The sequence below is a fragment of the Macrosteles quadrilineatus genome, unplaced genomic scaffold, assembly GCF_028750875.1.
Source record: "Macrosteles quadrilineatus isolate MER2022 unplaced genomic scaffold, UCM_ALF_1.0 Scaffold_1__1_contigs__length_201487025, whole genome shotgun sequence".
Taxonomy (NCBI): domain Eukaryota; kingdom Metazoa; phylum Arthropoda; class Insecta; order Hemiptera; family Cicadellidae; genus Macrosteles; species Macrosteles quadrilineatus.
Window position 1 is genome coordinate 105,388,945 of NW_026542594.1, and position 27,016 is coordinate 105,415,960.

Here is a 27,016-nt window from a genome sequence, read left to right on the forward strand (position 1 = left end):
AATCATAGTTTTGAATGTAAATGATAAGTTGGATTGTTGGATGTGTTTGAGTTCATTACATACTTCTTGAGCATGAGCGATGTCTGTAAGTGATACAGTTGATGACAGTTCAATTTCTGTAATCCTAGAGCATGCATCTGCAGAAAAATTTTGTTTTCCGGGAATGTAACGGATATCAGTAGTGAATTGACTAATGTAGTCAAGATGTCTTTGCTGCCTAGGGGTCGCCTTTTCAGGGCGCTGTTCAAATGCGTAGCTGAGAGGCTTGTGATCCGTCAGAATAGTAAAGTGACGGCCTTCTAGGTAATGTTTGAAGTACTTGACTGCTTCATATGCGGCCAGAAGTTCATGGTCATAAGTGCTATAGTTCTGTTGAGTTTTAGTGAGGATTTTAGAAAAGAAACCTATTGGTTCTGGAGTATTTCCTCTCATTTGCTGGACAGAAGCCCCGATCGCGAAATTTGAAGCGTCAACTGAGAGGATGATGGGAAGATTGCTGGAAGGATGGTAAATCAGAGTAGCATTAGCCAGTTCTGTTTTCAACCTGTTGAAAGACTCTTTGGCGCTATCGTTCCATTGTATTTTGCTTTTGTCCTTTCGTTTGGGCGATGAACAAAGGTCGTACAGGGTCTTTTGTGTTGTTGCTGAGTTTGGTAGTGATCTCCTATAGAAGTTAACGATTCCTAAAAATCGTCTCAGTTGATCAACTGTGTCAGGAAGAGGATAGTTTAGTATCGTTTGAACACGTTCAGGTAATGGAAATATTCCACTTTTGTTGATTCGATAGCCTAGGAATGAAATCTCTGAGACAGAAAACTCACATTTTGATGCGTTAATGCAGAGGCCGTGTTTGGATAGACATTCAAAAAGAAGGCGAACATGTTGCTCGTGTTCCTGTTCAGACTCAGAAGCAATTAAGATGTCATCCAGATACGAATATGCAAACGTAAGGTCTCGTAAAACATGGTGAATGAAGCGTTGGAAGGTTTGACCTGCGTTCTTTAATCCAAATGGCATGCGTAAAAACTCAAACAAACCAAAAGGAGTAATAACAGCTGTTTTAGGTATGTCATCTGGATGAACAGGAATGTGGTGGTAGGCTTTGACAAGATCTATTTTAGAAAATATTGTCTTGCCTTCAAGCTGTGAGTTGAAGTCTTGTACATTAGGTATCGGATACTTATCCGGAACGGTAATGTAGTTAAGAGCTCGGTAGTCACCGCATGGTCTCCAGGTGCCGTCCTTCTTTGGTACCATGTGCAACGGACTTGACCAAGAACTCTTAGAAGGTCTACAGATACCTAAATCAATCATTTTCTGAAACTCTAATTTAGCCTGAGAGAGTTTGTCAGGAGCTAACCGTCTGGCTTTAGAGGTAACAGGTGGTCCATTGGTACTGATTGTATGGAAGAATTCAATGTCTGGTGTTTTATGTCCAGGTATGTCTTTCAGTAATTCAGGAAATTCATGTAATAGGTGTGAGTATTTACTATTTGGGTCAATCAGATAAATCTCAGAAGATACTGACGGTGATGGTGTTGAGCCACATTGAAAGAGGTTCGTTTTGTTGTCTATTAACTTTTTATTTTTGATGTCAATTAAAAGGCCAAATTCTGCTAGGAAGTCTGCACCAATTATTGGTTGTTGGACGTCTGCAATAGTGAAAGGCCAACAAAATGATCTGCGGAGACCTAGGTCAAGTTGTAAAAGTTTCTCGCCAAACGTGGGGATATTTGAACCATTAGCTGCATAAAGTAATTTGGCAGATGGTTTTGGCTTTTGTTTGCTATGTGCAGGTAACACAGAAATGTCAGCACCTGAATCGACAAGAAATTTTGTATTAGTCAGCCGATCGTAAACAAAAAGACGGCGAGGTTGATGTTTTGCGCTATCTCCCGCCGAATCAAGATAGTGCTGAGTTAGTTTTCCGAATTTTTGGACGGGGAAGAATGGTAGTTGCATGGAGTTGTGCATCTTGTAGCGTTTTTACTGAAGTTTCTATGGTACCAGCAGACAGATTTATTACGTTGAGGAGTTGCGTCACGGTTCTGATATTGGTAAAGTCGAGAACCAGATTTCGAACGGGAGCGTAAAGATGAAATTTGGTTGGTTAGTTCGGTGATTTGGTTTTCTAGGCGAGATAATCTATCAGGTTGTGAGCTTGTTGATGTTTCGCCTTTCAAGGAATACATGTGCTGAGAATGTGTGGGAGAGTACTCCATGATTTTATCAGCCATGGTTGCTAGATTGTCTAGAGAGTCGGAGCTAGATGCTAATATTGAGCTGATCTGAGGGGGAAGACGTTTAAAAAATAATGTTTTTAGGAAATCGTCTTTAACTTGGGAACCTGCAAGAGTACGCATTTCCCTAAGAAACTGGGAAGGTTTTTTCGAACCAATTTCTAGTTCGTCAACCAGTTTAGTGAATTTTCTGCTCTCTGATTCTTCGAATTCAGAGATCAGGCGATTACAAAGGTCTTGATAAGGTGTTTGGCTAAGTGGTTTCTCTAAAAGATCTGAAAGCAATTCGGCAACATCGGTATCAAGATTTTCAAGAATGTGGTAATATTTTGTTCGTTCTTGAGTGATATTTTTTACAATGAATTGTGCCTCAACTTGACGTAACCAGACCTTGACATTTTTCCTCCAAAAGGGCGGAATTTTGACTGTTAATTTCGAGAGATTATTTGAATTGGTTGGTAAATTGGGATCAGTGACATTTTCTTCAGTGTCTGACATTTTTAGGTCTAAACTAACCTGGTTTTGTTCTGACTGACGAAAGTTGAGGTTTCTTGGAGATGCTGTCCTGTCCTTGAAGGATTTACTTTTATGTTGCTTCAATTATCACGTCGTTGGTCACCAGTGTGGTTAATGATGATGTACAATGATTAATAAAATAATATAATTAGTATTTTAGAGGATTTATTGTCTGGACAAAAAGTACAAGATCAAAAGAAAGAAAAAGGTAAACAAGAAAAGTAAATATTAGTTAACAATAATTGCTAACATGTGTTTTAAGTTCAAATCAATTGAATACTGACAGATGGTTAGGTACAGCCACAAAACTACCTCAACCTCACTACTGCACACTTTATTCGGGTTGAAATGTTCAATGACAAAGGTGCTCTTGTCTTTTCCAAGAAACACTGAGAAATAAGGACATTAATGCGTTACCAACAGACATACACACACAATAGCAGAATTGAATTAGGGGATTTGCTACGCTTTAACCAAAGCAAATTACAAACAAAATAATTATTTGAAAGTTTTGATAGTGTCATCAAATGTTATGATAATCGTTTTAGGCCTAATCAAACTGTAAAATTTGTGTAAATCCGTTGGTAAATATATAAATAAGTAAATAAATACACAGTCCACAAAAAATTTATTCGTTAACAACGCCAAGCTTTAAAAATTCATGATGGTTTGCAAAAAAATCTTTCAATAGGCTAATGTTTTATCATTTCATAGCATAAACTAACATTTTGGAGTCCAGACAGAAAACGCAAAAATTATACAGTAGGACATCAATTAAATTTAATCGATTTAATTTAATTGAGTGCAGCAATAACGATAACTATAGTTGTAAATAGTGATGTGTTTCTACATAAAAATGATTCTTACTGCTACCACCGGTTCTAAGGAAAAGTAGCAGTACCATAAACCAACGTTTACATTTAAGAAAAGAACTATAGTACTTACAACCAATTCAAACTGTCCTTCTAATCAAACTGTTTTATATAGATGTTAATCCGTTGACAAATATAAAAATAAATAAATACACAGGCCACAAAACATATAACATGTAACGTTAACAACGTAAAGCATTAAAACTCACTATGGTTTGCTAAAAAAAACTTTCACTTGATGTGGTGCAGTACCGAAGTTATTAATCTCCCTTGGTTTTAAATGTTTTTTAAGTTTTCGAGAATCAAAGCTATTTCCCAATAATAGCATTATTTGTAAGCAACTTTCAATGTTAACATATTAATGACAGTTTGAAGAAACCACCTTTATCCAAACAAAGGTTTCTTATGTAAAAGATTACGTAATCTCTCTCTAAACGATAATTGGTACATATATCTAGCAAACATTCGGAGGAAATGCGACAAAAAACGCACAAATCTGGGGGTTTGGACGTTTGTAGTTTTACTTCCTAAGTAGGAAAAGTACCGATATCGTTGTCGAAATGTAAGTAGTAAAAACCAAAAGTGACACATTGGAAAAGCGAGTTTAGCTACATCTGTAAGTTAAACCTCTGTTACGATCGCAGCAAAATCAGAAAGATCTTCCAAGATCGCAGCAACATCCACGATCACCCAGTCACCCACTGCAGTTGTGATTTTTTACTTTGCACTTACCACAACTGTCCTTGAAGCGCCGTCAATGAGTGGAAACCTTTTTTGTATGGCACAACGTTTTTAATCTCACTTGGTTTGGATGTGCTAATAAAACTTTATCGGAAATGGTTGCGGTATTTGTAAACAAATTTTACTGTAAACACTGAAGAAGTAGGTTCTTCTTTAACTATTTTTGTTACTTTTATGATAAAATTATTCAACTGATAGAAAATAGAATTTAATAAGCATGACAAAAACATAAGTGTATGAATTATAAAAACCAGGAATGAACTAATTTGGTAACTATGGAAACTTATTAAAGTAAACAAAAACAAAATTTAAACTATTTAAAAAAAAACAAATCATTGTCCAGCTGGTTGTGAACAGTCAGGTGCACTCACCACATCAGTGACAGCTAGAAGTGATAACTAATCCAAACAGCTGATCGTTATTTCATCAAATGTAATAGTAAACATTAGGAGAAAATTTGACAAAAATCGAACAAAATTGGGTTTTTGATAACACGTTATTTTGTTTACAAAGAAGCGAGGCCAGGTTTTTATAGCCAAAGACACTCTCACCAATCCAGTAAATACAGACAAATGATTAGAACCTTGATCGGTACTCTAGTTTTCTAGGAGTAGGCCGCGTAAAATGACATTTTGGCGTTACAGACGCAACCACAGAATGGACAAACAGACAAACAGACAGACATACAGACAGAAATTGAGATAAGACTCGTTTCTGCTTTCTTAGGCTATGAAACGTAAAAATAACCAAAAACTGCATGATTCTAAGCAATGTACAGACAAAACTGTAATTTTATTTATATAGATAATATAATGACACTTTCAAGTATTTATATTTTTAATAATTTAGTCTATGTTAAACAAAACATTACAAATTTTACTAAATGTCACTGGATACATAACCACTCAACTAGACAATCAAACAACATGTACATCCCACCAGTTAGACTTTCAAAATTCACAAAAAGGCATAAATATTTACAACTACAACTTTTCAATAAACTTCCCATTCCATTTAGAGAAATTGATAACATAACCCTTTTCAAATCAACATTATCAAGATGGCTAATTAGCAAAGCCTTTTTTTCTATAGACGATTTTTTAAACACAAATAATTACTCTTAACACTATTGGCCACTAGGAGGCAGCCTGCATGACCAAAAATCTTTTTACAAGTTTCCTGAATATTTACAAATTGTTTAGTTTTGAAGTATTATTTACTTAAGTTTTTTATAAATTTGTGTAAGAGCATTCAATCTTAGAATTTTAAATTTAAATATTAGGCCTGTAAGTACAGTTTATGCAACAAAATGTTCAATGCTTCATAAGATGATATAGATTTAAGCATGATGTCATAATTGTGTCCTGACTTCTGACGTTGTCTCTTGTAATTTTATGTTGCTGAATGACAATAAAGATTATTATTATTATTATTATTATTATTATTAATCCAATCCTATTGGATTTTAAAGGTTACTTTAATTATTAAATTGCTGGAAAGGCCCTACAATTAGTTTGTAAGAAAATACTTGATCTGAGAGGAAATTTACAAAAGTTTCTTAGTTTCAATAGATTAACATTGTTCTTTAAAACAACTTTGTGTTAAATTCTATCCTAGACAATATTGAAACCATTTGCATAATTTCTTGTAGTAAATACCCCCGCCGCAGCAAACCTGCAGACTAAGCAAATTTCCGTTTACCCGTCTTGATTTTTAGTAAAATATTCCCTAAAAATGGTCAGATTTATTTCCTTAATAAAATTAATTTTAGTGAGTACTTAGGTTTTATGCTACAAGAAAGATATTGAGATGTGTTTTTTAATAGAAGTATTGATAGCTTAGTATGAAATAAACAAAAGTGCCAAATTTGATTAAAATATATCCATATAAACAAGCAAGCTACAACAGTTTATTTATTCTCCATAAGAATAATATGGGAATTTTAAATTTACAATTTTTAAAATTATCTACATAACCGTTGGGCAAAAAACAACGCTTCAAAATACAAAATTATTTCTTTTTTTAAGCTCTACACATTGGTTTGGAGAGAAATTATGAAATTTTGTGTTTTTAGGGTGAAAAATGGGAAAAATCAATTTTGATGCCATTAAACTCCCCATAAACCCCCGTTCCCATAGTCCGATAATGCTGGTTCGTGAACTCGTTCGAATAAACAAACGTTTACACGTTTCGACGTTTTAACATGTTTCATCAAAATCGGATCATTTTTGCTCGAGTTATTGCGCTAACGCACATAATATATATATATATAGATATATATGAATTTGAACGGATGGTGTTTTTGGCCTCTGGATACCTCAAAACGAAAAAGTAAATCGGTCCCAGGTCTAGGTATTACCATGAGACCTACGGTAATAGCTTATTCCCTATATAAAAAATTCTCTAGAATGAAAAAACCGAGCAAACCATTAAACAAATTGACTCAAAATTGTTACACACAAATTTACAGTTTAATCTACAGATTTTTTTCAAAATAACTTACGAAGCAGGAGAGAAACTCGCAGGGGAAAACGTCCCTCGAGATACAGGTGTAGACAACATCCTTGCCAGGAATCCATCACCAGTTCCCTGCAACATACAGAGCTGTGAGAATAACGTTAGAGAGTGAACACTGGCTAAGTATGAAGTGACCTAACCAAGCAACACTGGTTTCTCATACGTCTTACAACAAGTGTCGGGTCAGGTTCATAATGTTGGCTCACACCATTTAAGCATACGGAAACGTCAAAAATGGTACCAATAGTTAGTGAAAAAAAATCCCCATCATTAGTTTTATTTTGGTTCAAAAGTGTTATTATTAAAATACCCCCGCCGCAGCAAACCTGCAGACTTTGTGAATTTCAACTTGTCTGATTACATTTTGACTCAAATATTTCCATGAAAAAGATAAATTTATTCCCAATTTAAATAACATTACATTTAACAATTGCTTAGGTTTGCTGTTACGAGGAAGGTAAAAAGTGTTTTTTGACCATAGGTAGTACGTAGGATACGAAGATAACAGTATAGGATGAAATAAATAAATTTGCCAAATTTGATCAACATATATCCATAAACAAGTAAACTACAACAGTTTTAATTTTCTCCTTAAGAATAACATAGGAATTTTAAATTACACTTTTTTAGAATTTTCTCCGTGACCGTCAGGCATACAACAGAGCTTCAATATAGGCCTACTAAATTATTTCTTTTTTTAAGCTCTATAAAATGGTTGAGAAAGAAATTGCAAATTTTTTTTGTTTTTAGGGTTAAAATGGGAAAACCCCATTTTTACCCCATAAGACCCCCCTGGTCCGATTATGCCGGTACGCGAACTCGTTCGAATAAACATATGTTTACACGTTTGTACCAAATTTCATCAAAATCGGATAATTTTTGCTCGAGTTATCGCGCTAACGGACACACACACACACACATATATATATCTATATAAATAAAATTATAGTTTTGTCTGTACATTGCTCGGAATCGTGAATTTTTAGGTTATTTTTACGTTTTATACAATAAAGAAGCTGAAACAAGTCTCATCTCAATTTCTGTCTGTCTGTTACGGCCCAAGAGCCATTTTACGCGGCTTTCTCCTGAAAAACTAGAGTACCTATCAAGATCCAAATCATTTTAATATAATAATTGGATTGGCAAAAGTGTCTTTAGCTATTAAAGTATGGCCTCACTACTTTTTAAATAAAATTACGGACGTTTAAAAGCCCAATTTTGTGAGATTTTTGTCAAGTTTTCTCCCAATGTGCATCACATAATCATCTATGAAATAACGAACAGCTGTTCGGATCAAGATTACTTTTTCTAACTGTCACTGATATGTTTACATTGAATGTTGTTTGCAAATACCGCAACCATTTCCGATCACGTTTTGAAAGCAAATCCAAACCAAGTGAGATTAAAAACGTTTTTCCTTACATAACGGATTTAATTAATCGCAAGTGCAATAATGTGTAGGGTAACCGTAAATGAAAATAGAGATTCTTTGTGTATAAAATTGTTCTTGAGTTTTGATAACCGGGAAAAAGACCTTGAATCAGTAAATGTATATGGCTGGGAAACTTACATTTTTTAAATAAGCGTTACCAATAGCTTACAAAAAAGGTTTCAACTCATTGACGGCACTTCAATGGCGGTTGTGTAAAGTGTAAAGTGACAACTGCAGTGGGTGATTGTAACAGAGGTTTACGGATTATGCTCAACTCGCTTTTCCAATGTGTCTTCTCTCCGCTATGTGCTGCAATCGCTGGACCATACAGCCAATAGGATAGTTGCCCATCTCTTGAGTTCTTAGGCCTAAACAATTATTCATAACCAAATTTTGACGACGATCCTTGATACCGGTACTTTTACTTAGAATACATGGCCTACCTACTTGTTTACAAATAATGCAAATAATAGGAGAGAAATAACTTTGATTTTCGCTAACTTTTTGTGAGATAATCCAAGGCCAATAGAGATCAATAACCTCGGGACTTGATTTACGCATTTAGTTGGTCGGATGTACTATAGTTCTTAACTGTAAACCTTGGTTTTTGGTAGGCCTACTGGTTCTTTTCCTTAGAACTGGTGGTAGCAGCACGACTAATTTTGACGTACCAACACATCACTATTTTACAAATTAGTTATCGTTGGTGTTGCACCTTATTTATTACTTATAATAAATTTTATATTATTTATAAAAGCATTGGTGAATTTCCCAACTAGAATTTTCAAAACAAAGAAGAGTGCAATTGATTGAGCGGAGCGAAGCGAATCGAGCGAAGCTCTTATACTACACTCCTGCTTTTGTTTTACAAATACTCCTACTAAACGGCTGAAGCGATCTGCATGAAATTTAGCACAGTCATAGTAATCAACCATGGGAAGGTATAAATCTGAAATGGTACAAATCGGACCACAGGGCTTTTCCCTATGTGAATTTAAGCTTTTAGAAATTTAACATGGGCTTTATGGGTTAATTGGTTGCCATGACAGTATTTGCAAGATAACAATAAAAAGGTAAACAAAAGTTGTAACATGTTTACCAATAAATCATCTAAACTAGCACATTTGCAAAATAGAGAACAAAAGGGAAGAACAATCGGATTAATACCGTTGAGCATTATTTGCTACGAAATGTATAACCAATAAGGATTATGAACCATTGGCTTTTGATGTTACAAGTAGACATTTTTCATTTACGTGAACCAGGCGTACAATTTACTTTGAATACTGCACATACTGTACATAAGGATACCAAATTATGTGAACCAAATATATCATAAACTTTGGATACATCAATTAGACATTACATTAACGTCAACCAGATGCATTATTGACTTTAGATACTGGAAGTATAGATATCCCATTTACAAGAAACAGAGACATTGACTTTGGATACTTCAAGTAGACATTTAATATATGTAAACCAGATGAACTGTTGACTTTGATACTGCAAGTAGACATCCGATTTACGTGAACCAAATGTATCATTAACTTTGGATAGGTACTGCAAGTAGACATTCCATTAACTTGAACCAGACGTGAATTGACTTTAGATACTGCAAGTAGACATGTAATTTATGAGAACCAGAAGAACGATTGACTTTAGATACTGCAAGTAGACATTTCATTTACGTGAACCAAATGTACCATTGACTTTGGATACTGCAAGTAGACATTCCATTTACTTGAACCAAATGTGCCATTTGCATTGGATACATCAATAGACATTTAATTTATAAGAACAGAAAGACCATTGACTTTAGATACTGCAAGTAGACATCTCATTAAAGTGAACCAACTGTACCATTGACTTTGGATACTGCAAGTAGACTAGACATCCCGTTTACGTGATATAAATGCATCATTGGCATTGGATTGAATTTGGACACTGTAAGTATACTTCCCCTTTACGTATAACAAATGTAGCATTAACATTGGGTTCTGCAAGTAAACATTCCATTATTTATGTGAACCAAACGTACCATTGATTAAGGATTCGACCAGGAGACGTCTCATTCACGTGAACTAGATTTAGCATTGACTTTGAATACAGTAAGTAGACATTCCAATTACATATAACAGACGTAGCATTGACTTTGTTGAAATTGATTAATATACTTTTGCTCCGCTCAATATTGCAAGCATACAACTGCATTGCACACCTAGTAATGTTTTTACTAATATAGCCAAGAGCAAAATACAAGTTTCAGGAATAATTACTGAATTGTCTGACCATGATGCTCAGCTGTGTGTAATTACTGATAACAGTATAGTGGTTTCAAAAACCCCAAAAATAATTGTAACATACCGTAGGAAATTTACTGATGATAGCATTGCTCAGTTTTGTAAACTCTTAGAAAGTGAAAACTGGATCAATGTGTTTAATGCACCTGTTAATAATAAGTTTGACATTTTCTTTGATATAATTAATTATGATTTTGATGTTTGTTTTCCTAAGCTTAAAAGTAGATTAACCAGAGGAAATAGTAATTGGATTACAGATGATATTATAAATAAAATAATAGATGTTTTAGATTTGAGTAATACTGGAATGTTAAAGATAAATCATTTCAAAATATTCTGATAAAAAAAAGAAAGAACTAAAAAAAGAAGTCATTGAAACTAAATGTAATTATTATCATAACTTATTGGAAAAATCACGAAATGTCAGTAAAACTACATGGGATATTGTAAATAGTAGAAGTTGGAGCAAATCATAAATCAAGCCATGTTGAAAGTTTAAGCTTACCATCCATATATTAAAGCCAATAAATGCAGAGACGTTAAAGATGTCTGTCATCTCTTCAATGATTACTATACAATGATGGTTGAAATTGACATATTGCCCAAACCAAAGATTACTTATGCTACGCAAAATAGATATTGCACCTTACGGCAATTTTGTGCCAAGTCGTTTTTGGATGGGGCCACCTTCACGTAGTTGGATGGTCCCTTGACAGAGGCGCTGTGTCAAGTCTTGATCTGCATTACCATTCAAGTTCGGTTAACGCGCTCGCCGACCCGTCGTCATCGTATCTTTAGTTTGAAAGCGCACAGCTGTCATTAATTAATGTAGGCCCTACCTTAATTAATGCACCTTGTCCTTTTACAAAAATGGCAGTTATTTAATTTAAAATTAAAGTGACCACGTAACAAAGAGCTTAAGGATAGTAAAGGTTTACTGATATAAATATGAATTAATAAAACTCTTCAAAATTGCAGTCACAGTGATATAATAAGCTTACAATGTTATACTAGTTTTTCTGCATTGAATTTTAACGTACATTTAAAGAACTCTTTAACAATTTAGAAATTTATAAATCTTACAAGTTTTAATAATTCGTGACTATTTGTGAGTTCGTCGACTTTTCTGTTTTTGGAATTTTATCCACAAAGTTTGCTTCCAGATTTCTAGACTCACGCAATATCTTGCTACTATAGTGGAATAGATTACAGAATAGGACTGGCATTTGAAGAGGTAGGGGATGCGACGTTGCCACTTTGTTCTTGGCCGGTGAGCTGACTTTCACCTAGAGCCCGGCACCCCCCTCTATCGTCCCACTTGTAGGGTAGTTCAGTTCAACACTACAAATTAATAATTTATTTGTTCTTGGTGGTATTGGTTAGTATTGTTATATTTTTATATCATATATCAATTTTTTATATCAATTTCTTAACCAAACAAGAGGATATACATGCTCGAAACGCACAGGTCGGCTGTCGGGCAAGGCAAAGACTGAGTGCGTGGCACAACTTGGCAACAGTGGACAGTTTTCTGAAAGCTTATTGGATACCGCTTGCTGTCACCCCACCCGACTCGAACTGGTTCCGGTCCTATTCTGTAATCTATTCCACTATAACTGAGGAATGTGTGGTTAGTCAACTACTACCTCACTATTCACTGGCTATTTGACCTTTTTAAACATAGCAATATACACATAGTTTGTAGGAAGAACATTTATCTACACAGATCGGCATTTGTTTTCAAACTACGTATTATGTTAATCTTGATTTGTTGGCTACTAATCATATAAATAAATTTATACACAATTTACAAAAAAATGTGTAGGTATATTTCGAGTTTACTTCTAAACCCATCCCCTCTGTTAACAACATAAGTAAATAAACTATGATTACTAATGTTGTTAACAGAGGCTGACGATGGGTTTGAAATGAAATGAAATGTTTATTTGTCACATAAGTTTACAAGATTGTGATTTTCACATATAAACATATGAAATGTCAATACACTTTACTATCTAATAATACCTTATGCTAAATTCTTTGTTTTTATCAATCCATAAAACCTAAAGCTAAGTTTTTATAAAATCATCTAGGGAATAAGGTTTAGAAGTAAACTCAAAATATACCTACACATTTTTTTGTAAATTGTGTATAAATTTATTTATATGATGAGTAGCCAACAAATCAAGATTAACATAAATAATACCATCAAGAAAAAAACATACCGGAATGAACTACGTATTATCTCGTCACATTATTGGTGTTTTGTAAGTTTTGCAACAGAGCTTTGAAGAAAATGTAGAGCATAAGATATAAAATATAGATTTTAGATTTGAAATGTTTTATTATTATTATTATTTATTTCCAAAAAATACAAATTTACAAAACTCATAAAATTCCACAAAAGCCAATATGGCTTGTCTGCAGCAATTATTCTAATTTTGTTATTTCACAGTGCTTTTTTTACAATCAGTCTTTGTTACACAATCAGTCTTTTGTTTCCCTTGTTTTTCTGTAAGAATTCAATAATATACCAAACCAATCATAGAATTTAAAGTAGTCAGATTTTAACAATTATTAATAAACAATGAAAAAAAGTAACAGCAATAAACGGATTTAAAACTATTAAAAAAGTAACAATAATAAACATTTGGAACATTGAACAGTGAATAATCTATTAAAAAAGTAACAATAATAAACATTTGGAACAGTGAACAACAATGATAAAATATGAAACACAGTTATCTTTAACTCAGATCTAGATATAAATTATTTAACTTCTTCTTTAAAACTCCACAGTAACATATATTCCTCAGCTGTACTGGTAAACTGTTTAACAAGAATGGAACTAAATATTCCCTTGTTCTTTTAGAATATTTATTTGTTGTTCTAGGCACAATAAAGAACATTTGCCTTGAGTTGTAACTATGAACATTATGGTTTTTGGAACTCATCTGAAAAATAATAATCTGTTGTAATTAAAAACTTAAACAGCCCATCAACTGGCAAAACGTTGACCAATTGATAACCTAGCATGGGATTTTCAACCAGATCAGCAGAATCAAGCTTAGTCATTGTTTTGATTATCCTGCTTTGCACGGGTTTTTAGTTGCATAATGGCTGTGTTTGATGCTGCTCCCCATGACCTTACACCATATCTAAGCAATGATTCACACAGACTTGAGTAAATCAATTTCATTGTTTTTAGTGGCAGGTATTGTCTTATATGGTAAAACTTAAATAAGCATAATCTTAATTTATCAGTTAGTTGTTTCAAGTGCAAGTCCCATTTCATGTTATGGTCAATTATGATTCCCAGATATTTATAACTTAAAACATACTCCAAATTCATACACTGACACATGTTTTCATAGCTCTTCCGATGCAGACAATCGTGTGAATGAAATTTTACTGCTAGCTCTGTGCATTGGTACCAAGGCGAATGAATATGCATAATCTTTGATTTACTGCCATTTATAATCAATCCATTGTCATGGCACCACATTGTCAGCTTCAAAAAATCTGCTTCAATCTTAGTTTTTGCCACGTTTATATTTTTATCGGATATGGCTAGGGCTGTATCATCTGCGTACATAAAGATTCTACAGAATTGTATAGCATCTGGCATCTCATTTACATAAATTAGGTACATCAAAGGCCCTAATATACTTCCTTGCGGTACACCGTATTCTAGTTCTTTTTCTTCACTAAATTTATCGTTTAATCTTACTTTAATTTTTCTGTTTTTCAAATAGTTTATAAACCAGTCTTTACATGGACCTCTAATTCCTGCTTTTTCTAAAGCCACTGCAATTTTTTTGTGTTCTAGGGTATCAAAAGCTTTACTAAAATCAATAAAAATCACCAATACGTGCTTTCCCTGGCCCAATTGACTGTTTACATAGTCTGAAAATTCTAACAACAGCTAATTATATAACAAATCTTTCAACTGACGACTATATAAAATAAATTTAAGAACACATAGTTTATCAACAGCGGAACCTTAGTTACACATAAATTAAAGAGGTTATCTTTACCACGTAAAAACAATATTTAGGTTGGAAATAGGAGGTCAGTCACACTCTCGCAATCACACGAAAGTGAACCAACCCGAGTGACCAAACATCCCAATTTATTAAACAATAGGTCGAATACTTTGTACCCGAAGCCTGTAACTATATTTTACAACAGGCATTTGTAAACCACCCTACCTAATTTACTATTTATTTGTAGCCTACCCAGTATAGCTATTCATGGTAAGTTCCTGAATCAACATTAAGGCATTAGCCAGGTTTGGATTGGAGCGCCCTGGAGCAGAAATTGCCTAACCACCCCTCTCCAAAATTGAACCCCATAAATATATAGCCTAGGATACTTTATTTCCCTCTTAGTGGTCTTCGTTGATAAACACTTAAACCACAACGTTCAACGTAAGTCTCTTTTCAATTGACAATAAATTACAAATTATTCCATAATATTATGATAAAGGTACCGTAGTTAATAATATATTTAGGAACTCTATTGTAACTGTTTTTAGGCAGTCTCCAAAGATAATGAGACATTGACAGTAGAAATACTGGTGAATTTATCGCGATGTGACGAAGGGTCTGCCGCGAGACGGTGGTGATCGTCTGTAGAGGCAGTAATGAGTGCAGACTGCTGAGTGACAACTGGTGTACATCCATAGTTTGTTAGTACATAACTAGTCATGTTGGTACAGCTTCCATTTTACTTCTCATATTATTTATAAAGCAGTTAGGTTCAAAATGCAGTTCACACACTAAACGTGAATGTAAAGCAGTGTCGGGAAGGCCTTTCCGTTTTTTGATTGCCGTGTTTGCCATTTATCACATACACTCGTCTTAATATCTGGTATTGTTCATGAAAATACCCACATCATAATACAATTGTAATTCACTACACATAATACTAACACTTCTTCACTCTTGCTAATCCATCTTCTAATAAACCTCCTGTTACTCACATAAGCAAACAAAAACAAATTAAGGTTAACCATAACAATAAACAAGAACAAAAAATACGTAAATAACAACTGGTCATGTCGGCAATGAAGTCTTAGGTTGTGAAGACATTCGCTAGGCTTCGCATGGAAATTGATATCACAAAAAAGGCTTGGCTGCAATATCTATTTTGCGTAGCATATGTAATCTTTGCCCAAACTAATATCTTCTACTGGTTCAAAAAATATTATTTCACCCTCCAAAAAATTGATATCAAAATTTAGTCTTTCACCAATTACTTATGAAGAGCTGGACAAAATTATAACTTCTTTTGATAGTAAATTTTCTACTGGCAGGGATGAAATACCAATGCCAATAATTAAACAGGCTCGTCTATATATATTATTACCATTACTACATGTTATAAACTCCTCTTTCATCTCTGGAATTTTTCCCGAAAAACTAAAAAAATCTAAAATTAAACCTTGCTATAAGAATGGTAGCCCAGAAGAAATGTGTAATTACAGACCTATCTCATTGTTATGCTCATTTTCCAAAATTTTTGAGCGAGTTGTGCATATACAACTTTCAAAATACTTAGAGGAAAATAATTTATTAGATAAGGAACAATATGGTTTTAGAGAAGGAAGGTCTGTGATTGGCGCAGGAGTCAATTTCTGTGAATCTATAATTAATTCAATTGATTCAAAGGAAAAAGTAGTTGGAATATTCTTGGACTTAACAAAAGCCTTTGATAGTGTCTCACATGATTTACTTCTTGAAAAACTTAAATATAACGGTGTAAAAGGGAGAGCTTGGCGTTGGTTTGAATCTTATCTTACAGGCAGGCAGCAGTATGTAACAATTGATCACATAAATAGCCATAACCAATTAATTACTTACACTTCTTCAATAAAAATTGTTAAGTATGGTGTCCCTCAAGGATCAATATTGGGGCCCCTATTATTCTTAATTTACTTGACTGACTTCCTCTCATTGATAGAATCTCCCAATCGTGTTTGTTTATTTGCTGATGACATCAATATAAAAATATCCGGAAATTCAAATTCTAATCTGGAAGTCTCTTCTTTTGTTGAGCTTACCAAATGTAACCAATATTTAAATGAAAACAATTTATTACCAAATCCAATAAAAACTAATTGTTATTCATTGTGACCCTTGGTTGGAAATATAATTGATAAAATGGAAGAATTACCTTATCCAACCACAGTTGCTAGTATGACAACTAGTTTCGTTCCTTAGAACATCGTCAGGTCTTTGTATGCAACCACATCTTCAATGGATGTTATGTACATTGTGGTATGTCAAAAGATTCTTTAAAAACACTGTCAGAATCACAATAGTAAAAACTAATACACCAACATACCAATTGACGAGACCATAACAATCATTCAGAACAATTTGAAACAACAAAATAAATTAAACATAAAAGAGATTGATGAAATCACGGATCTTTTCAAGTTGGTTCTACACCAGAACTATTTTGAATTTGAGAACAAATTTTATATCCAGAACGAAGGACTAGCAATGGGCAATCCATTATCAGGCTTCATAGCTGACATTTTCCTCAACCACATTGAAAATGCACATATACTCACAACCGACAATCGAACACTTGCTAAAATATCAACTTACCACCGATATGTTGATGACATTTTCGCCATTGTAGATGGTAATAGAAGACAGGCTCAGTCAATATTATCCCAACTCAATAACATCCATAGCAACCTAAAGTTCACTTTAAAATTAGAAGAAAACGAGGCAATCAACTTTCTTGATATTACAATCAAGAAATTAAACAACAATTTTGACTTTGAAATATACCGAAAGCCAACTGCAACAGACCACACGATTCATAAAACATCAAACCACCCTTGGTCACACAAACTCGCAGCATATAACTCCATGGTCCATAGACTATTATCATACCCTTTGAGCCAAGAAGCTTATAACAAGGAATACTTCACTATCAAGCATATCGCCAGAGTAAACAGTTACAAACCTCAAATGATTGATTCCATAATACAAAAGAAAAAGCGGAACATGAACATCAACAAAGAAAAGTCAGAGAAGAAATACATTAAAATACAGTACTATGGAAAAATCAACGGCATCACCAAAATATTTAATAGAAACAATACGACTGTTGCACATTCCGTAAACAATACACTCCAAAAGTTTTTCCACGCCAAGCCTGTTGCCACAGACAACTATGAAAAATCAGGCATTTATAGAATTAACTGTGACGACTGTCCAAAGTACTACATCGGCCAAACTGGAAGATCTTTCAAACAAAGATTTAAAGAACATATACCTAAAAGATCACAACATCAGCTATCCAGTTATGCCGAACATTTAATATCAGAATCACACAACTACACATCTATTGATAAGAACATGGAAATAGTTGAAGTATTACCAAAAAGTTTTAAACTTGATGTCAAAGAAGAATTCACCATCTACAAAGCTAAAAAACTGACCTATTCAACATTTTAAATGATCAGACTTCCTTCCAGTCAAATATTATATTTGATACATATATTGACAAGCCACAAATCAAAGAAGTATCAAATAAGAAGAACAAAACAAACTGAAATACAGGTGGCACTGGAGAGATGAAGATGAAGACACCTCATGATTCAGTCAGTTTTATTTAGTCAGTGTCAGTGATAAGAGAGTGCTGGCCAGCCTTTACAGTTTTAACCAGTTTTATCACTTTTTATTCAATTTTAATAGTTTGATCAACATGACTAGTTTTTACTATTGTGATTCTGACAGTGTTTTTAAAGAATCTTTTGACATACCACAATGTACATACATACATTGAAGATGTGGTTGCATACAATGACCTGACGATGTTCTAAGGAACGAAACTAGTTGTCATACTAGCAACTGTGGTTCAATAAGGTAATTCTTCCATTTTATCAAAAACTAATTATATAAATTTTTCTTCAACGAGCAAAAATACACCTGATTTTAATATTTTTATGGATACAACTTTACTAAATGAAGTTAAAACAATAAATTTTCTTGGATTGCATATAGATGATAAATTCAACTGGGACAGTCATGTTGAAAATGTTTGTAATAAAGTCAACTCAGGCATACATGCATTAAGACAGATGTCAAAATTTAGTAGTTTAAAAACCTTAAAAATAGTATATCATTCCCTGATTGAATCACACATTTCTTTTGGGTTGTGTCTTTATGGTGGCACATAAAATTTTAACCTAAACAGCATTCTGGAACTTCAGAAATAAACGGTATCAGAATTCTGACACATACTTTCTCCCATAAGTTTGTCAAAAACCTTTATCATATGTAAGTGGTGAGAGTAAATATACGCAAATGGGATTTGTATTGTGGGAAGGACTATAACATGCTAAATTTTTATCAAAATCGTTCTGGCCATTTTTGGGAAAATCCGATTTTTCTGTTATTTTATGGGGGTTTTATGGGGAAATGACATAATTTACAATAACTTTTGAACCGTAATTTTTACAGAAATGGGATTTGTACCATTTTGTTCAGAATATAAAGGACTATAAAGGAATATAAAGGAAATCCAATTTTTCTGTTATTTTATGGGGTTTTATGGGAAAATCCCCATTAAAAATAAAAATTTCTAAAAAAATTAAAAAAAAAAAACTATCAAAACTGTTAAGACTATAACATACTACGTTAAATCAAAAACGGATTTTTATTTTTCGTTTTTTATGGGGTTTTTATGGGAAAATAACATATTTTACCATAACTTTTGAACCATAATTTTTACAGATATGGGATTTGTACCATTTTATTCAGAATTTAAAGGGCTACAACATACTAGATTTTTCTCAAAATCGTTCGGGCCATTTTCGAGAAAATCCAATTTTTCCGGTTTTTTATGGGTTTTTATGGGAAAATCCCCATTAAAAATAAAAATTTCCAAAAAATTAATAAAACGCCTGGAGATACCATGGATTAGAACCTACATACCAAATTTCATCGAAATCGGACCACAGGTGTGGTCTCTAGCTCTGTACACATCCAGACACACAGACACACACACACACACACACACACATACGGGGTTTTACCGAATACTCGCAAACACCTAATTGTGGCATCTTTCAACCTGCGGCCACCAGTGGATGAAGGAAGGTGGTAGAAACATGTCTGCATCGATATTTTTAATGAACACTCCATTTTAACATCTAACATTCCAGTTTTTAAATTGTGGCACCATGCCACAAATCGGTATATATCAACAGTGTGTGGACAGGATGCCACTAATGCGTTGTAGTGCTTGAGCGGTGTGTGCGCCCCCCCTACTTCTCGCGTGCGCTGTTGCCAGTTCTCCGTTCTAGTTCCTTCATTCCGTTCTGTATTCATGTGGCTATGCCCTAGCCGCTGTAGCTCATTTCCCGAACTCATGACGTCGTCTTTTATTAGTGTAAGGATTTTATATGAAGTTTTTTTCAAAGCTCCAATAATTTTTACAATTATTGGATTTAAAGTCAATGGACCAAATGAAATGTCGTGATGATTACATAAAACTACATGCTATTTTGTTGATATTTTATCGTCACATTGTATGTATGGTTTACGAACTGAGATACTTGGAATAAAGGCCTTAATGTGCTGGGTAAATTATCAGTTTCATGGGAATATACAAGAAATCTATTCTATCTATATATTAATTACGTAAGCCGATTCTTTGCGTCAAAATTGTGGGCGACTGGGAAGTCGTAGAACGACGTGAGAGGGCTCAAATTAAAGGTCTTTATCCCGTGACGGCGGGAAAAATAGTGAAATTCCCAAAATCTTAACACAAAATTAGATATAACGTACAATGTTCTCTATAAGAATAGCATTAGAAGGCATTTACTGCTGATTTTTGTTTACTTCAATCCAGCTGATCGTGATTTTATCATTAGCAAGTAAGCTTACATTTGGATTACTCATTTGCCAGTCAATTCTGCAATGTAATGTATACTATATAAAACCAATTATACAGTATAAAGGGAAAACGTTACCTTCAATAATCAAGACTTTTTAGTTATGTCAAAGTTGAAATAAATTGTTTTCAAGATTTAAGAAACGATTCAAGATTAAAAGAAGATCTTCTTTGTTTTTATTTCAAAACATATGTAAAAGATTTATTCCAATTTTTTTTTAAATTTACTAACATTTATATTTGAGATTTATTGTAGTGTTTAAGCAATATTTTGTATGAAGTGGAATAACCTCAACGGTTACTCTTAGAAAACAATTTGGGAATAGAGATGAAGTAGGTTCGTACAGGTATTTAAACGAACCAAAAATATTTATGTCGTGATTAGTTTCGATAACTGGGTAATGGAACCCTAACTAGCCGCAAAATAGTTAGTAGTTAGACGTTGACTAGGCCCTTTTTTGGTAGAATATGTAAATCAATCGCACCTTTAGGAGGATTAACACCACATACTTACACTAGGCTAATAGTGGTTTTTTAATGTTGATCACAAACAAATTTAGATCCAAGTTCTGTCAATGGGATGCCTTTACTTAAGAATAATTTTGTTAAACCTTTACAAAATGAGCATAGACTTAGAAATAATAACTGGGTAGGGTATCTCAACACACCATTTTTTGCCTTTTCTTATTTGACGAAGACAATTTCCAATACTGTATTTCAATCGGGGAAGCCTTGTTATCAGCATTAACCAAAAAACCAAAGCTACCTTAATAAACCAATATTTATTCATAAACATGTTTGCTGCATTTAGCAGTTAAACCTCTGGAATCATTCAAATTCTTTATTGAACATAACGTTATCAACAAAAGCAAACAAAGACAAACAACAAACTGTTTTGTTTTTTTGGACAAAAGATATGTTGTAGTGGGATATCTAGGCCTATCCTGACATATAGATAATTTGATTCTGAGTTTGTTTAAATATTCCAACAATAATTCCTTTTCCGTAGCTTTTTAGGGACTATGTCCCTACAAGCCACTAGTTTACATTAAAATACGCAATAAGTATGACTCCGTTTTTTCTGTATGCATATAATTAATTCATGGTAATGTAAAAGTATGCGTAACGAATTTTTCACCTCACTATGATGTTTTTAGCTGTTTTACATACATTTAGCTGGTTTATATTGGTGGCTGAAAGTTACGTTTTGCTGGCTATGCCAGCTGTCATCATCATATGGGGACCGAGCAGGGGTTTACATCCCTAGGGCCGCAAAATCACTTGTTCGCCTATTTACTTAAAACATTAATGTATATTAAATGCACAAGCTGTATCCATGGCATTGCAATAGACTTGTTTTTTGTCACAGCTGCCCAGACAACTATTTATTGTTATTTTTGATTTTGCTGATTCCTCAAAATATTTTACATAAATAAGAGGGACGTTATATTGCAAAACATACTTGGGTGAAAAGTAGCGCTCGTACCACGAGCCAAAATGGGTTTGCAGCTCTCGATCGTTTCACGTTCTCGACTTCGTCCCGAACTTAAAACCCGATATCGATTCGGCAAAACCTCACTGTACGAAATATACAATTTTTTTTACGGTGGATTTAGAGACCCAAAGATTCTCACCCCGTTGCGAAGCATGGGCAGATAGTTAGTTATAAGATTATAAAGTCTTTACTGTTTTGTCTGTACATTGCATGAAGTGTTTGGTTATTTCTACGTTGTATATAATAAGAAAGCCGAAACGAGTCTTGTGTCAATATCTGTACGTTTGTTTGATTGTTACTGTCATTGTGCCTGTAACGCCAAAATTCCAATTCACGTGTCCTACATTGGGAAAACTAGAGTACCGTTCATGATCCAAATAGTTTTGTAATTGTTTGAATAAATTTGCCAAGTTTGATCAAAATATACCCATAAACAAGCAAACTACAACATTTTACAATATTCTTTATATGAATAACAAGGGAATTTTAAATTTACAATTTTTGAATTTGTCCTGTTACCAATAACCGTACAAAAACACTTTGATATACTAAATTATTTGTTTTCTAAGCTATTTAAAAAGGTCTGGATATAAATTGGGAAATTTTGTATTTTTAAGGTAACGTTTTTCTCCATTTCATATATTAGTAACAATATGTATAGTATCAAATTCAGTAATAACATTGACTACTGTATTTAAACCTTAACACAAGTGTTTATATATTCATTGAGGCTACTGGTGCTACCGCTGATGGCTTATTCATTCATAGTAGAACATTATATACTTTAAGTAAACCAACAGAAAAAGATTGTTTAAAATTTTCAAGTTCATTTTAGAACAAACTGTTTGCTCCGCCTCCCAGTTAACTGAGAATTTCAAGAAGTAGAAACATATTAAATAAATAATAAGTGAAGTTAAATATATCCCACAGTGATTTTAAAAAACATTACACAAACTTCACGGATGCCAATAAACTTCTAATAACCTTACTAGGAATTTCCTAAAACTGATATTGTACGTTGAAATAGGTTTATCTATCTATCTATTCTATTATATATTCTATTCTATTCTATACTATTATAAAGAAGATGAGGTGTCTGTGTGTGTGTTTGTATGAGCTAATCTAAAAAAATACTGATCCGACTACGCTCAAATTGCACATAAATGAAGCTACAGCTCCGAGGATACATATAGAACTATTGCCGCTTCGATATTCACCTAGGGCTTTGCCCCGTGGGCTTTCAAAAATCTGATATGAGAGATTTAAAAGTAAATATTGATTGATGGTATCCATGGTAACAAAGAACAAACCTAGTAAGTTTAAAAATGTAAACAAGCAGAACTAACTAACTGTCAAATTGATTTTGATTTCACAATTCAACACAGCTGGTTTAAACCTAACTGCACGAATATTAGAACAGAGAGGGTAAGGATTATAAATTTAAAATAATGATGTCACTAGCCTGAATGTAAACATTATTTAACATTACCTAAAGGAGCTGCCAAACCATATGTAAATGTAATTTCATTATTATAGGATTGTTTCGGTAACAGTACTTCATTTGTTTATGATCTAACTATACTGAGTCTGTTTGTTAATTATACTTAAATATACTTAATTTTGTGAAATGTTGTAATAATATTTATTTATTTTTATAATAATTCATTGTAAAAGAAATCATTTGATGGATATAGGAAATAATCAACATTCTATATTGCCTTATCAACCTAGGCCCTTATCCTGAGTTATGAGGTATATTCTTTTGATTTATTTGTTTGTAAACAGTAATATAATCCCCCTGCCCCAGCAAACCTAGACTGAGCGAATTCCCGTTTGCCTGATTATAATTTCACTAAAATATGTTAGAAAATTGCCCTATTAACATGTTTGGAACTATTGTGATAGGTTTTCGTTTACAGTGCAAACCATTAAACACATTCTTTTATTATAGGTATATGTGTGCTACACTATAGGATACCGTATAAATTAAAAGACCATATTTTCTTAATCCGTTTCCTCTCCCATCACTGCAATGATCATGTTCTACTTATATGCCAACCCCGTACGAAGGACGGGTATTCTACTAGTTATTAATAAAGTTGAGAATACTAAAGGTTCTACAAAACAAAACATTGAATAATAAAAATACATTTGTATGAAAGTAACAGATAGATTGACAAAATTGTAAAACGATCGTATAATATCTAACAATATCAAATTATTTACAGTATCACGGTTACAACTTTTAAACTACTTTTGTTATGACTCAATGTTAACCTCTTTAGGACCTTTCATTTTATGCTTTTGTTAGTGGGGACTGGTTAAAACACCACAGTAGGTTTTACAAATATGATTGTGAGATGATATTATAATCTGAACTAGATTATGCGTGTTGATAATAATATGTATTTTAATTTAAGTACTTTAATTGATTCGGTTATATGTTTACCTCATATAACATTTGAACATGGATTGAAACATTAGATGTCTTTGGAATACTCTGAGAGTGAGAAGCAAAACATAACTTTCAGCAATGATGCATCGAAATATCTACCTTTACAGACTGATTCAGAAATGTAATTGCAAAATATTTTGTCAACATGACTAAAATGTTAAAAAAATAGATGTATCAGTACGAAATAATTTAAATTATTATTTACTACACAAATTATTTGTAATGTAAAACATTGTTCACCACTCGGAGCAAAAGTATTTTATTTATGGTACTTAAATTGTTTTATAGTACGTGGCAGTATAGTATTATTAGTTTATTAGTTGCTTGTTGCACTGTTCTACACACAGCTCAAGCTCTACAACTCATTAAGTGGCATCCTGTCCACACACTGTTGATATATACTGAATTGTGGCATGGTGCCACTATTTCGAGTGTAGGCTGGCGCGAGAATTGGCAACGTAGCATTAGGAAAGTTATAGTTCCGGCGGACGGCGCGAGGCGCGCTAGCTACCTGTATGGTTTCGTGTTCCACAATTCGGTGTGTACCTGCGCTACTTAAACTCACATCAACGAGTTCAAAAATACTCAATTGTGGCATGTGATGTTTAAACGACGTAATAATGCTGGAAAACCTAAAAAATGATCGAATTAGCTGTGGCACCCTGAAAAAGGTGCCACAATTTTTGAAGGTGCCACAGTACGGCCGTGTGCCTGTGAAGGATGCCACTATTCGGTGAATACAAACACACACACACACACACACACAGACATCACTTCGAAAACCACTTTTTTGGGTCCAGGGGGACCCAAAACGAATATATCCACTCAAAACTCAAACTCGAAAATTTTGACGAAAACAATACTTTCTCCATATACTATGGTATAGGGGGAGAAAGTAAAAAGCAATTCGCATCATGCTAAAACTAAAATCAAAAGAATCCGCAAAAGAGCACTTTAAAGAAATAGGAATTATGACTGTTTTTAGCTTATACATTTATCAAATAGCCCTTTATATTAAATCAAACCATGAAAGATTGTCAAAATTGAACTCTTTTCATATGTATTCAACCAGAAAAGGTAATGAATTGGCATTTAACAGACACAATTTATCGGTTTACGAAAAAATCCCATCTTAGTGGTGTTAAATATTTCAATAGCTTGCCTGACAATTTAAAAAATATAACTAATTTTAATTCATTTAAAAAATGTTTGAAGTTATTTCTCACCAACAGACCCTTTTATAAATTAGAAGATTTTTTCCAACTTCCTGAAATTTGATTTTTTGATAGTAACAATATTCTCTGTAAGTAGTCTTAAGTTTAATATTGTGTTTTTATAACTGACTCCATTCTGTACAAAATGTGCAATATGAATAAAGTTATTTTGATTGATTGATTGATTACAGTCGTAGGCCTATTCAATTTAATTGATGTCTTACTGTTTAAGTTTTGCTTTTTCTGTCTGGATTCCAAAATGTTAGTTTGTGCTAAGAAAATTATAACGCATTTGAGTAAAACATTTGTTGAGCAAACCATCATGAAATGTTTACGCTTTATGTTGTTTATGTATCAATAGTTCGTGACGTTCGTCATATAGTAGGCCGTCATTTCGTGTCATCTTCGGACTAAGCAAATATAAATTGTTATGATAAAGTTAAGTGACACTAAAGTATATGTACTTTGCTTTGGTTAAAGCGTAGCAAATTCCCTAATTAAATTCTGCTTTTTTGTGTGTATGTCTGTTGGTAGCGCATATTACTCAATGTTGCGTACGGACAGGACAAGAGCACCTTTGATAGTGAAAATTTCAACCAGAATGTTTAATGGTTTTGAGGTAGTATTTTAACTACTTTTAACCATTGTGGAAAGTAGCTTTCAATTATAGGCCTACTTTAGGGCTATTCCTCATACATAGATCTATAAAGCTTTTTTTTACTTGAATCTGTCAGATACTGTATTTGTTTGTTCATAATAGTTTGGCCAGCATATCTGAAAATATGCAAATTAACTATTGTTCTTTATATGAAATTGAAATAGCCAGCTCATTTGTTTATGTATGATTAGCATGATTCTGCCATTGATTCGTTTGCTAATAAGAAATCCAGAAAATTGTTATGCTTTGCTATATTCGTATATTGTAATCCAAGTTTGTAGTAAATAAGTACAGAATATATGGTTTTATTATTTTACCCATATCACATTAGGTCGTTTATTTTTTGTTTAACTAACATCACATAATTTTAATTTTATTTTGTTATAATGGCAGTCAACAAAGTGGGTAGGGGCTGCCAACAAGGGTAGTCCTAGACTTATCTTCGGGGGGGGGGGGGGGGGGGTCACAGGGGAGCCTGGGGGGTATGGAATGACTTACTTGACTTAATTCCTGTTTTCCCATGAGGGACATAGGGCCGCCACAAACGCCTTGCACCGTACACAGTTCTGTGCAATCAGCTTGCGGCCTTCCTCTTTTCCTATTCCCCTGAGGATTCCATTGGAGGGCTTGGCGACTAATGGTGTTGTTTGGC

General features: G+C 33.5%; 1 protein-coding gene across 4 annotated transcripts in view; it reads right to left on the reverse strand.

Annotated features, from left to right (window-relative positions):
- The window catches only part of LOC129004722 (DNA polymerase alpha subunit B), a 176,690-nt gene that overhangs the window by 60,434 nt on the left and 89,240 nt on the right, over positions 1–27,016 (reverse strand). For all 4 annotated transcript variants that reach the window (XM_054433500.1, XM_054433346.1, XM_054433427.1 and 1 more), the window contains exon 4: positions 6,873–6,958. In XM_054433500.1, coding sequence (XP_054289475.1) covers positions 6,873–6,958 — 86 coding nt within the window. The remainder of the gene's footprint in view (positions 1–6,872; positions 6,959–27,016) is intronic.